The sequence below is a fragment of the Phoca vitulina genome, unplaced genomic scaffold, assembly GCF_004348235.1.
Source record: "Phoca vitulina isolate PV1807 unplaced genomic scaffold, GSC_HSeal_1.0 scaffold4, whole genome shotgun sequence".
Classification (NCBI taxonomy): domain Eukaryota; kingdom Metazoa; phylum Chordata; class Mammalia; order Carnivora; family Phocidae; genus Phoca; species Phoca vitulina.
Window position 1 is genome coordinate 29,286,692 of NW_022589707.1, and position 13,109 is coordinate 29,299,800.

The 13,109-nt window shown below is 34.4% G+C and overlaps 1 protein-coding gene across 1 annotated transcript in view; it reads left to right on the forward strand.

Annotated features, from left to right (window-relative positions):
• Nucleotides 1–13,109, forward strand: part of BMT2 (base methyltransferase of 25S rRNA 2 homolog) — a 94,087-nt gene that overhangs the window by 28,530 nt on the left and 52,448 nt on the right. The window contains exon 3 of the mRNA XM_032401739.1: nt 2,316–2,486. Within this exon, the coding sequence (XP_032257630.1) occupies nt 2,316–2,486 (171 nt within the window). The remainder of the gene's footprint in view (nt 1–2,315; nt 2,487–13,109) is intronic.

Genomic DNA, 13,109 nt, shown 5'->3' on the forward strand with positions numbered 1-13,109 from the left:
TTTTCTGCTCAGCACTTTACATTTCACATAACCTTGAATGGATGTCCATCTCTGCAGGATCCATGATGCTTTTTATTTTCTGCGCCTTTACTCATGCTATTCTCTCTGCTAGGAAAGCACTTACCTCCCAAACTAACATTCTTCCTTGCCTGGTTTATTCCTAGTCATATTTTTAAAGTTAGCATATATTACTGTTTGGGTTGTTTATCAATTGTATTTTATCTTTATCAATTTTATTTTCTTTATTGTTGTATAATTGTGTCTTTCACTAGTCTGAACTCCTTGAGGACAGCAATGACTTCTTGAATTTGTTTTCACATCACAGATGTGCCTGGCACATGGGGGCTCTCTATTCTTAATACTTAATAAATATTTGATTTATGATGAATGGGTTTCACCTCCTATATACAAGAATTAAAACTAAGCCTACATAGGAAAAATTAAAGAAGTCTTTTTTTTTTTTAAAGAAGTCTTAATAGTAGTTACTTAGAAAAACTAAAGTTGGCTCTGGTAAGCGCTGTGAATTGTGCAAGACTGTTGAATCTCAGATCTGTACCTCTGAAACAAATAATGCAATATATGTTAAGGAAAAAAAAAAGAAGAAGAAGATAGCAGGAGGGGAAGAATGAAGGGCGGGAAATCGGAGGGGGAAACGAACCATGAGAGACGATGGACTCTGAAAAACAAACTGAGGGTTCTAGAGGGGAGGGGAGTGGGAGGATGGGTTAGCCTGGTGATGGGTATTAAGGAGGGCATGTTCTGCATGGAGCACTGGGTGTTATGCACAAACAATGAATCATGGAACACTACATCTAAAACTAATGATGTAATGTATGGTGATTAACATAACAAAAAAATTAAAAAAAAAAAAGAAAAACTAAAGTTGAACAAATACCATCCTATAAGTGTGAGGAGAGATGGGCATTGTTCCCTTAGACCATAGTTCTGCTTGCAGAAACCAGTTTTAAGTTAATGCTCCAATTCTTCTCTTGCCATGTGTTTCTGGAAATTCACCAAGCCTTGTCTATGGAGAAAAATAGTCTAGCTTTGTTCAAAATATGAGCTCTACGTACTAATAATGTGTTTTAAGGATCTAAAAAGAAAGTTTGTTTAGATTCCATTCTCCTACACTTTAAGTAGCTTTGATAATTATATCAGTTGTTTTCACATGTGTATCTCCTATCACAGTGTAAGCTCAAGGGCCAGAGCTAGGTCTCATTAGTCTTTTTTTTACCTTAAGATTCCTTTCTTTAATAGCTAATAAATATTTGAGTCGATTCTATGGTTCATGTTTGTTGTCCTATTATATACCCAGGCATGGTACCCTACTATATTCAGTCTCAAATTGTATTAGGTATGAAGAAAATTGTTTATAAAGTTATGTCAATCATCAGTTTCTGATTCTGGATAGCGACCTGATGTGTTCTAAACTATATGAGCTTAAAATGATACATCTTCAAAAAAATCTTCATTTTAATAGTGTAAGAATTGGGACAAGCAGGAATGATCTCTTGATGGATAAGAATAATTTCCAGGTGTTAAAAAACCACTGTTACATTTCAAACTTTTGTTCTTTGGACGTTTACCTGTATGATACAGTACCGTTTTTCGCTGAACTAGATTTTTATTCTCTTCTCTCTGATCAAATAAGAAGATTAATGATTCTTAATATGTTGACATCCTGACTTTGTTTTCATAAACCAGCAGGGATCTAAGAAACAACTATTAGGATATCTGTCTACCACCAGCTAAGCTGGCTCAGAATTAACTGTAATGGGGACTGTTCTTTTTTCATGCTGTCACTGAATAGCAGAGTTATCTAAACTTTTCTGGAGGAACTTACGTTTTAGTTAAGAATACAGTTCAGTAAAACATACAGGCACATCTGTATTCCTGAAAACATACTTTTTTTTTTTTTTAAGAAAGAGAGCACACAAGTGGGAGGGACAGAGGGAGAGGGAGAGAGAGAGAGAGAATCCAAAGCAGACTCTGGGCTGAGCGTGGAGCCTGACACAGGGCCGATCTCACAACCCTAAGATCACCACCTGAGCTAAAACCAAGTCAGACACTGAACCAACAGTGCCACCCAGGTGCTCCAACATACTTTTTATTTATTAAATATAATCTATGATTATGCTTTGTTGTATGGTAGTTAAAAGTGCTACAGGGTGCCCAAACCTACCTCTATGTAACATTTTCAAAGTAAGAATCTATAATTGAAAGTTTCCCATTTTGATTAATAAAGGCTAATGTTTTTCCACTTTATTTTATATGTTACCTAGTGTTTTAAAATATAATTTCATTTTGCCTTGTAGTGTATGCAGAGAATATTTCCAAAATGGTGGGAAGAGAAAAGCACTTGAAAAAGATGAAAAAAGAGCTGTACTCGCCACTAAGACCACTCCAGCCTTAAATACCCACGAGTCTTCTAAACTTGAAGGTCATTTAACCAACCTCAGCTTTACAAACCCTGAATTTATAACTGAGTAAGTATACTTTTTCTAATCCAATTATTAACATCATCCTAGATAGCTGTATTAATAATGTAAAATAGTGTAATGATTTACCACAAGTAGTGGGTCGTTTGCTTGCTCCCCTGATAATAGATTAGGCTGAAAAACACAGATTTATAGTATTACCAGGTAGAAAACTAGCATGAAATTTTAAAGGATATCTGGAAAACTAATGGTTCTATAATAGATTGTGTTCAGGAAAAATGAGAAAGAATTGTTTCTTAAATGTTGTAATAATTACTCTTATGGGAATACAAAGAATCAAAATAACAAAGTCCATTTTAAACTGTTTAAAGTTGGTATCCACTAATTAAAAAATCACAAGGAATAATGGAAGATTATTAATGGAGCCAATTGCCATTATTTTATTGTTGATATGAAAATCTGCCTACTAGTAATATATGTATGCATAGGCACAAATTTTATTTATTTAGTAAGCACATGGATATTTTTCCAGTTTTATTGAGATACAACACTGTGTAAGTTTAAGGTATACAACATGACTTGATATATGTAAATATTGTGAAATGATTACAAGTTTGGTTAACATCCATCACCTCACAGTTATCATTTTTTTCTTGTGGTGAGAACTTTCAAGATCCATTCTTTCAGCAACTTTGAAATATACAATTGTTGTTAACTAAAGTCATCATGGTGTACCTTTCATCCCCTTAACTTATCTTCTAACTGGAAGTTTGTATCTTTCACCCAATTTCTGTATTCCAGCCCTACCACCACCTCTGGCAACCACAGTCACATCTCTGTTTCTATGAGTTTAGTTTTTCTTAGATTCCATTTATAAGTATTTGTCTTAGATTGTCTTTCTCTGACTTATTTCACTTAGCATAATGGCCTCAAGGTCCATGCATGTTATAACAAATGGCAGGATTTCATTCTTTTTTATGGATGAATAGTATTTCGTTGTGTGTGTGTGTGTGTGTGTGTGTGTATATATATATATATATATGTATATATAAGCATGTAAGTAAATATTATAATCTAATGAATAGTAGTATTAACATTTTGTATATACATTAGTACCAGAATAGATTTGTAGTATCAAGTAATACTTTATTAATCTCTTGAAAATGCTAAACTTGAATAATTCTAGAAACATTCTTAATAGACACTGAAAGCTAAACATGAAAATAAAATTTATTAGCCTCTTAACAATTTAAATTTGTAGATATTGAACATAGCATTACCTCTGGTTACTTTGATTTTACACCATGTTGAAAATACTATCTAATCAGTTGTAAGTAATTTCATTTAAAAATTAATTGACATACCTTTGATTAGTTCAGTAGTAAAGGATAAGGCATCTTTCTTTACCTTTATTCAAAGGTTACTACAAAGCTTACAAAGCATAGTGACTTACTGAACATCCTGTAACTCAGGTGTTATGAACATTCTTGAGTATTTTTTAAATGATGACAATATAAAAATATAGTTACACTGCTATCAAAGACAGATACATATGGAAAATATCATGTAGTTCTTTTATATAGTTTCTATTGTTGAGATTACCTCGTATTTCTATATAGTTCTTTTTTATAGTCTCTATTGTTAAGATTACCTTATTTGTTGAATCATTGTCATCATATTTTCCTTTAATTCTCTGAACATGTTTTCTTTTAATTCTTGGAACATTTTTATATAATAGCTAATTTGAAGTCTTTGTTAAATCCAACCTTTGAGCTCTCTCGGTCATTTTTTATTTACTGCTGTTTTTCTTGAGTATGGACCACACTTTCCTGTTTTTGTTTTTATGTCTAATTTTTTTGTTAAAAGCCACCTAATATATTTTTGATAACATATTGTGGAAACTCTCATTTTGGATTTTTCCCCAAGGAGGATGGTGGTGGTGGTTTTTTAGTAATTTGCTTGGGCTTAATCTGTGGGATTTGCCTTCCTTGCAGTTTGTATGGTATTGTTATTTTTATTTTTTAGGTTTGTTTTTCTAGAGTCTGTCTGCATAGCTTAGTGGTCAGTGATAGCACAGGTTGTTCTCAAATATCTCAAGCCAGATAGACTTCCACCCTCTGCCAGTGGGTGTGTGTTGATTTGGGAGTGCTTTTAAAACTTAGGCAGTTTTCCAGTCTGCCTCACCATCTACTTTTCACCAGACCCTCTTGGAGCTCCTCTGCATGTTCACTTAGCCTCCACATCATTCAAGACTATGTGGAGACCTTACGTAGCCCCTATAAGGGGCTTTCTCATTTCCAGGATTTTTCTGGTTAAATTTCTTGCTAATTCTCCAGTCTGCAGCTCAGCCCAATCAAAGCTGCAACCTCAGGGTAGCATAGCTGCTGACTTTCTCTTGTTTTCTGCTTTTACTGATAATGCTCTATGTGGGTTTTTTACCCTTTGCTCCAAATCAAGTTAGCCCCTTCTAGCAGTGAAGCTGCTGTTTTTCATAGCCATCCCTGTCTTTGAAGAACTTCCATACCAACTGAGCAAGGGGTGGGGGGTGGTAAGAGTGGCTTTAGGCAAATAGATCCTCACTGTTCTTAACTTAGGACCAGCTTGTTTTCATGAATAAACTCTTCTCAAATTGTTTGCCTTTGTTTGAGTTCCAAAATGGTGGTTTTTGCTGATTGTGCCCAGTTTCATAGTTGTTTCTTAAGAAGTGCATTTGCCAACCCTACCCTGCCAGAGTCAAGAAAAGAGAATCTCAGGCAGACTCCATGCTGAGTGCAGAGCCCAAACCGGGGCTTAATCTCAAGACCCTGAGATCATCACCTGAGCAGAAACCAAGAGTTTGCTGCTTAACTGACTGTGTCACCCAGCCACCCCTCCGGTTTAGTTTTATTTTATTATTTTTTAAACATTTTATTTATTTGGCAGAGAGAGACACAGCGAGAGAGGGAACACAAGCAGGGGGAGTGGGAGAGGGAGAAGCAGGCTTCCCGTGGAGCAGGGAGCCCGATGCGGGGCTCGATCCCAGGACCCTGGAATCATGACCTGAGCCGAAGGCAGCCGCTCAATGACTGAGCCACCCAGGTGCTCCTTCAGTTTAGTTTTAAAGGAGAAAAATTAGTTTGGTTTTAAGTATTTAAAAGAAAATATCCAAATATGATTGTTATAGGTCAGGATTTACTTAGTATTGAAATTAAACATTGAAATGAGTTATCCAACATGGCTAGGTTTAGATTTTCTTCATTCTAAAAACTCTAGACTCCTTCATATACCATCTGGCCCCAACACATGTATGTAGACATTATTCCTCCTGCTTTTCCTGCCGTTTTTGCAGCCTTTATTCTAGTCATATGGAACTATTTAAATTCCCCTAGTGGTACATGCTTGGTCTCACTTTCTGGCAGTTGTAAGTACAACATGTCCTCTTTCTGATAAACTATTGCTGTATTATATTAGGCTGTATTTGAAGCATCTCCCTTTCCAGAATTTAACTTGAACTTCCCAAAAGAATTGATACTCTTTGATACCAATATTAAACCTTTTTATAAATAATTCTATTATAGTATTTGTAATATTGTATTAAAACCACTATTGAATGTTTTTCTGACTACAAATGAAATAAGATCACAGTGTAAAAAATTTGCACGTAAAGAAGACTGTGGATGTAGAAAAATTACTGTTCAGTCCCAGTTAAATTTAGACACATTTCTTTCCAGTCTTTTTAATGGGCATTGTTTTTTACACAATAGAGACCATGTAGTATAAAGAATTTTGTAAACTGCTCTTCCTATGCTATAAAAACACTCATTCTGCATTATAGTTCATCACAAAAACCTACCAGTGTATGTGTCTGACTATAAAGTGGTTCTGAATACAAAGTAATACTCAGTTTGCCCAGAGAGAATTGCCATCTCCTCTCTCTCAGACAGGTAGATGAAATAACCAAGAGTCAGACGTTTATTTATTTATAGTTATTATATGGGAAGATACATATCCCTTACCATCCAAATCTACTTGGCTTCTGACTTTGGATAACAAGTTTAGATAGCAAGGGTTCTCTTTTTCCCAGTCTTATCTCAAAATATGTATTCAAGTCATTCTGATTTCTGGGTGCAGGTAACAAGGACTCACATAGCAAAAATACCTCATTTTTGGACTTATATTTCATGAAAAGCAAATTTAACACCAAATGTTTGTTATTGCTAGAGTCACTTTTTAAGTCATCTATATCTCAGAATTGAGATGTGATACTTTTTGAATCTGGATATAATGTGATTGCTGGAAATTTTAGCCCAGGTCCCAGTTACTACCCATTCCTCCTAACATTAAGGTACCTGTGTCCCAACCCTCTTTCATCTTGTACATATATACTTGTAATTGATACAAAATTACTTATTCCGCTGCCTTTTAAAAATACTGTATTTTTTGCAAACATTCAAATGACCATATTCTGGGCCATAAGATACCTTAACAAATTTTAAAAGGTAGATCAAAGTATTTTCTCAGACCATAGTAGAATAAAAGTAGAACTCAGTAGCAGAAAGAGAGCTGGAAAATCCCAAAATATTGATAAGCAGCACACTTCTAATTAACACACAGGTCAAAGAAGTCATCTTAAGAAATTTCAAAATATTTTGCACTAAATGAAAATGTATCTTACCAAATTTATGGGATGTAATGAAAACAGTACTTGGAGGGAAATTTATAGTATTCAGTGCATATGTTAAAAAAGAAGAAAGATTAAAATCAGTACTATAAGCTCCTACCTTAGGAAACTAGGAAAACAAGAGCAAAATAGATCCAGGGTAAGCAGAAGAAAAGAAATAATAAAAATTACAGCAGAAGTCAATGAAATTGAAAACAGGAAAAGAGTAGAGAAAAGCAGTGAAACTGAAAGCTGGTTTCTTAGGACATTAAACTGATAAACCTCAGACCGTGCTAACCAAGAAAAACAAGAAAGAAGAACACAAATTACTGATACCAGAAATGAAAGAGCCGCCATCACTACTGATCTCATGGACAGTAAAAGGATACTGTAGGAATATTATGCCCACAAATTTGATAACTTAGATGAAATGGACCAATTCCTTTAAAGACATAATCTACCAAAACTCACCCAAGGGGAAAAAGATAATCAGAATAGGTCTATACATATTAAGGAAGTTGAGTCAATAATGAATAGTCTTCCAAAACACAAAGCACAAGGCCCAGTTGGTTTCACTGATGAAATCTACCAAACACTTAAGGGAAGAACTGATACCAGTTCTCTGCAGTCTGTTCCAGAAGATAGAATCAAAGAATACTTCCTGATTCGTGCTGTGAGGCCAGCAGAATGTAGTTTAAGATGCTGAGCCAGTCTTCCCCATAACCTATTCTGAAATAAAATTGACGTGTTCCTGACTGACTGTATAAACATGATTAGATAATGACTGTATTATTATCTGTATTTGGGGGTTAAGTTAGGCTTTAATTGCTTGTGATGGGAACAAATCTAAGGTGAGAAAGAGACTGGAGAATTCATCTAGTTGTCTCATGATGTTTCTTTTTAATATGATCTTTATAAGAAAACATCTACCAATTAAAATTGTAAAACTGTACTTCTGCATATAATTACTAAATCTGTACTAAATTTTTTGCTCCCCACCCCCCGCCCCCTTTTTGGTCAAGTTCATCAAGTGGCTTTTCAATAAGTGAGCAACCAAGCTACATTGTGTGAAGTCATTTTGGGCTAATGTTAGTTTTTCTCAAGTACTTTATTGGTCAAAGTAAAGAAATTGAGAGGGCTCGATAATGTAGACTTTATAAGGACTCAAATATAATGCCCTCTTTTTGAAGGATAATATGGTGGAAAGATCTTGCTTTGTATATATATTCTTTTTAAGTTTGGACATGTAGGTTCTTTTCTTTCTCACAGTTGTTTCATCTCAGAATTAAGCATCTCTTTTTGCTTAAATTTTTATGTTCTTGGGGTGGATTTCCAGAAGCAGATTTCTGGGTTGAAGAGTTTGAGTGACTCAGGGCACTTGTACATAATACTGAATGAATTTCCAGAAAAATGATACTAAATCCATTACTTCTAGAAGCATAAGTGCCCACTTTGCCAAAACTCATGAGCACTGAGTATTTCTTTTTTTTTTTTTTTTTTTTTTTTTACTCTTTATTAATGTGATGGAATAAAATGGCATCCTGGGTTAATAGGCACTTCTAACAGATACATAAAATAAAACAAGGAAAAGGAAATTTATAAAAGAAAGGAAAATCATATTAAATCAGGAAAATAAAATTCATTCTATGAAGTTCTAGTACTTGACATGGCATTGAAACATGGCACACATGCTGTCATTATACTTTCCAAAAATAATAAAGACTATTAATTAGATGGTCTCTGCTGAACCAAGAATCTTATGATAGGCCTTATCTCCATTCTGCCTTAGAATGTAAGATATTGGCCATATAAGGTTTGTGACGGAGGGAATATAATACTAAAGAAGACCTAATTAGACATATTAATGCCAGTTTGGAGGTTCAGTTTGTAACAGTGATTTTGAATACCATTTTAATATTCTCTTTTTTCCTTAAGTTTTAGTTTAGTTTCTATTCAATTTTAGCATTCATTGATTTTATTTTATTGGGCTTTTTAATATTGAAGGTTATTCTAGTAAGTAAAAGGTGTTACAGTGGTAAAGGAGGAAGTTAAATGTCTTTTGAACATAATTCAGTAAATAAATTAAAAATTTTTTCAGTTGTGGCTTTCAATAGCGTTTTGCCTTTACTTTGAAATGTATTACATATTAATCAAAGTATATGTACAAATACAAATTTGAACCGGAAACTAAAATTCTTCATTTATTTTACTGAAATGTTAATAGAGTAAATTACAATTACACATAACACATCTGGAATTTTAGTAATATTATCAAAATATTAGGTCCCATTTAAAGCCATGTATATTATAATGTTTTAAAGCTGTTTCTATAGAAACAATGTATATTACCAATTCCATATTATAAAGTTTTCCTCCATAAATTTTCTTGGTTTAAAATATGTATATTGAAAATTATGAAAAAGCTGACTGCAAATAATCCATGCTTATCAGTTGCTCCTTTCTAAAAAGAAAGATAATTCCTTTCCCAATTTTAGCATTGGCTCAGAGAATAACCTGGGGGAAATATCTAACATTCCTAAGTCTCCTTTTCTTTATAAAAATAAAATAATACTGTATAGGCTTATCGCTATTTAAAAAAAAAAAATGGGAAGAACTATGTGTAAAAACCCCAAAGCTCTGAGTTTTCAGGTAATCACCCAAAGTACTAGATGTTGAGAATGAAAGTAGTGAGGATTATATAGGTTCAAAACATAATTTGGATAACAGCTCAATTGGCAAATCATCATGACAATACCATGATCTAGAATTCTGTAACCTGATTGCATATAAAGTAAAATGGTGACTACAAAATGTTTTCTACCAAAAGAAATTCTGTCTGGAGAGATTCTTTAAGTAAACGTGCTTCCTTAGTAAAACACAGCATTCACAGGGCACCTGGGTGGCTCAGTTGGTTAAGTGTCTGCCTTAGGCTTAGGTCATGATCCCAGGGTCCTGGGTTTGAGCCCCACATCGGGCTCCCTGCTCAGCCAGGAGCCTGCTTCTCCCTCTCCCTCTGCCTCATCCCCTGCTTGTGCTCTCCTGCTCGCTCTGTCAAATAAATAAATAAATCTTTAAAAACAAAACATACAGCATTCAAAAAAAAAATTATTTCTGTTAACCTAAGTTTATAAGATTCTTAATGTAGTTCTGTGTACTGTGTACTCAACTATTGAACATTTAAACATTTAGCATCGTTTATTCACCAGATTGTTTATTATTTTAGTAACTAGAATTGAATTAAATTTGATCTAATAAAAATATATAAAGCTAATGAGACTTATATGGGAAATTATAGAAAGATAATTTAGGAAACCGCAAGTCTTCATTTTTTGTTTTAACTAGCAAATTACTATTTTCTAATGAATCACCTAAAACCCTTCCCGAAACAAGTATCAATGAATATTACTCATTTTGTGGGAGTGTCAGAGGCATGTGCTATCATTATGTACTATCTTAGTAGTCTTAATGGTAATTTGGTGGTCATTAACAATCAACCTCTTCCATATACTTCTCCTTATCACTGCAGTGTTGTCTTTAAAAAATGTCTTCATCTTAATTCATGTGCTGTAAGAATGTGTCCTTTTATCAGTCCATTTACTTATGCCTTCCTAATAGCAATACATTCCCTTTCTCTCTCTTAAATGCTGGTCCTGGAGCTCTCTACTCTTCACCCTTTGCATATCCTCCCATGACAGCTTAATTTATTCCCATAGTTTTGGTTAACACATGTATGCCAGTGATTCCAAATCTGTTCAGATCTCTTACCTGAACTTCATATATCTAGTAGCATATTAGACATCTCTGTTTGTGCCTGTGAGATATCATGACTGAGCTAATTTTCTCCCCTTTCCTGCTCTATGAACCACCCAAATCTGTTCTTCTTCCAATTTTCCCTGTTTCATTAAATGTTATCTGTATGCCCAAGCCAGAAACTTTTAAGATTTATTCTTAACTCTTCCCCTATCTAACTTCCAACATATAGATAGTCACCAAGTCTTACTATCAGTTCTAAGTTCTCAGTATGCTTCAGTCTATCTCCTATCTCTACTCTCATCTCTTACAAGGGCTATTGCAGTAGTCTCCTGCTTCCAGTTTTTCTCCAATCCATTCTCCACAGTACAACTTGAGAACTTTTTCTGAAACACAAACCTGATAATACCAACTCTCTCACTTAAAATTTTTCAGTGATTTCCCTTTTCCCTTGAGACAAAATCCGAACTGCTAACATAACATAAAAAATCCTCCATGATTGACTTTTGTCTCCCTCATTTCTCAGTACTTTTTCTTTTTAATTATACAGCTCAATAATGTTGATCTCCTTTTTATTCATGTAGAGTTCCAGCTCCTTCCTGGTGTTACTCCTTCTGCCTAGAACATTCTCTCACGACCCATCACCTGAAGATTTGCTGTTTATCCTTACACACAGTCTTAAACATTAACCTTCTCAGGAAGAACTTCCTTTACTCCTAGACTTGGTATCATTAACAAGGACAACATACTCCTCTAACACAGCAGATCTCAAAGTGTGGTCCATGGATCTCTAGGAGTCTCTGAGGCTCTTTGGGAAGAGCTGTGAATTCAAAATATTTCCATGTTAAGATATTTACCTTTTTTACTGTGTGGTCATTTGTACTCATAGTTCAAAAGTAATGGTGGATAAAATTGCTTGCATCTCAGCACAAATTAAGCAGTGGAACCAAAATATGTTAATAGTCATTGTGTTCTTTACCGTGCCCTCAGAATTTTCAAAAAAGCCCAGTTTCACTTAAGAATGTCATTGATGAAGCAGTGAAAGATAAAATTTTATTAAACTGAACTCCTTAGCAATCGTCTTTTTAACATGCCATATGATGTGAAGTAAACAAAAAGTGCTTCTGCTGCATACTAAAATAAAGCCATGATGTCGTGATGATTATCCAGCTATTTCTGTTTAGCCAAACTTCAGAAATTTGCAAAAAGGGGGGGAAAAGGGTAAATGATTCTTCTCACTACTTTTGGAAAATAGTGGGTTTTTTTAATGTATATATGATTTTATTGTTGCTATTTTTATGAGTAAATCTAAAAATTCTCGACTATAATTTCTTTTTTTTAAAGATTAATTAGAGAGCATGCAAGTGTGCTTGTGAGTGGGGGGAGGGGCAGAGGGAGAGAATCTTCAAGGAGACTCCCCACTGAACTTGGAGGCTGTTATGGAGCTCAGTCTCAGGACCCATGAGATCATGCCCTTAGCTAAAACCAAAAGTCAGGAGCTCAACCATCTGAGCCAGCCGGGCACCCCTTAGCTATACACCCCTTAGCTATAATTTCCAATACAGTTAATATCAATAAATACAACCCACATAAACAACAGTTCTTTGGGGTCTTCAGTGATTTTTAAGAGTACAAAGGGATTCTGAGACTAAAGTTGGAAAACCCCTCCTCTAACACATCGTATTTCCCTGATTCTGTTCATGGTTTGTCTTTCTGTGAAGATAACATCCACGTTGCTTTATGGGTAACTCAGCTCCTAGCATAGGGTCAACACATATTAGGCCCCCAATAAGTACTCATTAAAATAATGAATTCAACAAGCATATGTTGATTATTATCTTGCATATTGTTGAAAATGAGTCTGAAGTAAGAAAGGAATTCAAAAATCAGAAAATAGATATAGAAGTCTCATCTACATTTGGGGATTTTTTTTGATTGATAGAATGACATGATACTATCTGGATATACAGAATATCACCACAATCAGTCTGGAGAAAGATGGTAGAGTAAAAAGAGGAGAGAGAAAAACATTAATTATGGAACTTGAGGGAATGCTTACGTATAACAGGAATGAAAAGGAAGTTACAGTGAACATAAGAGTTCACAAGGGTAATCAACAGTAGGATACAGATTAAGAGGATCGTTCATTGGAAGTTTATACTCTTAAGTGTGGAAGTGAGTAGAAAGGTTAAGATAGGATAAGTCCTTGGGGAAATTCAGATCAGTTCTACCCAAATCTATAGAGTAAATTTTTTTATTATCTTGAATCCCTGAAATAAGAA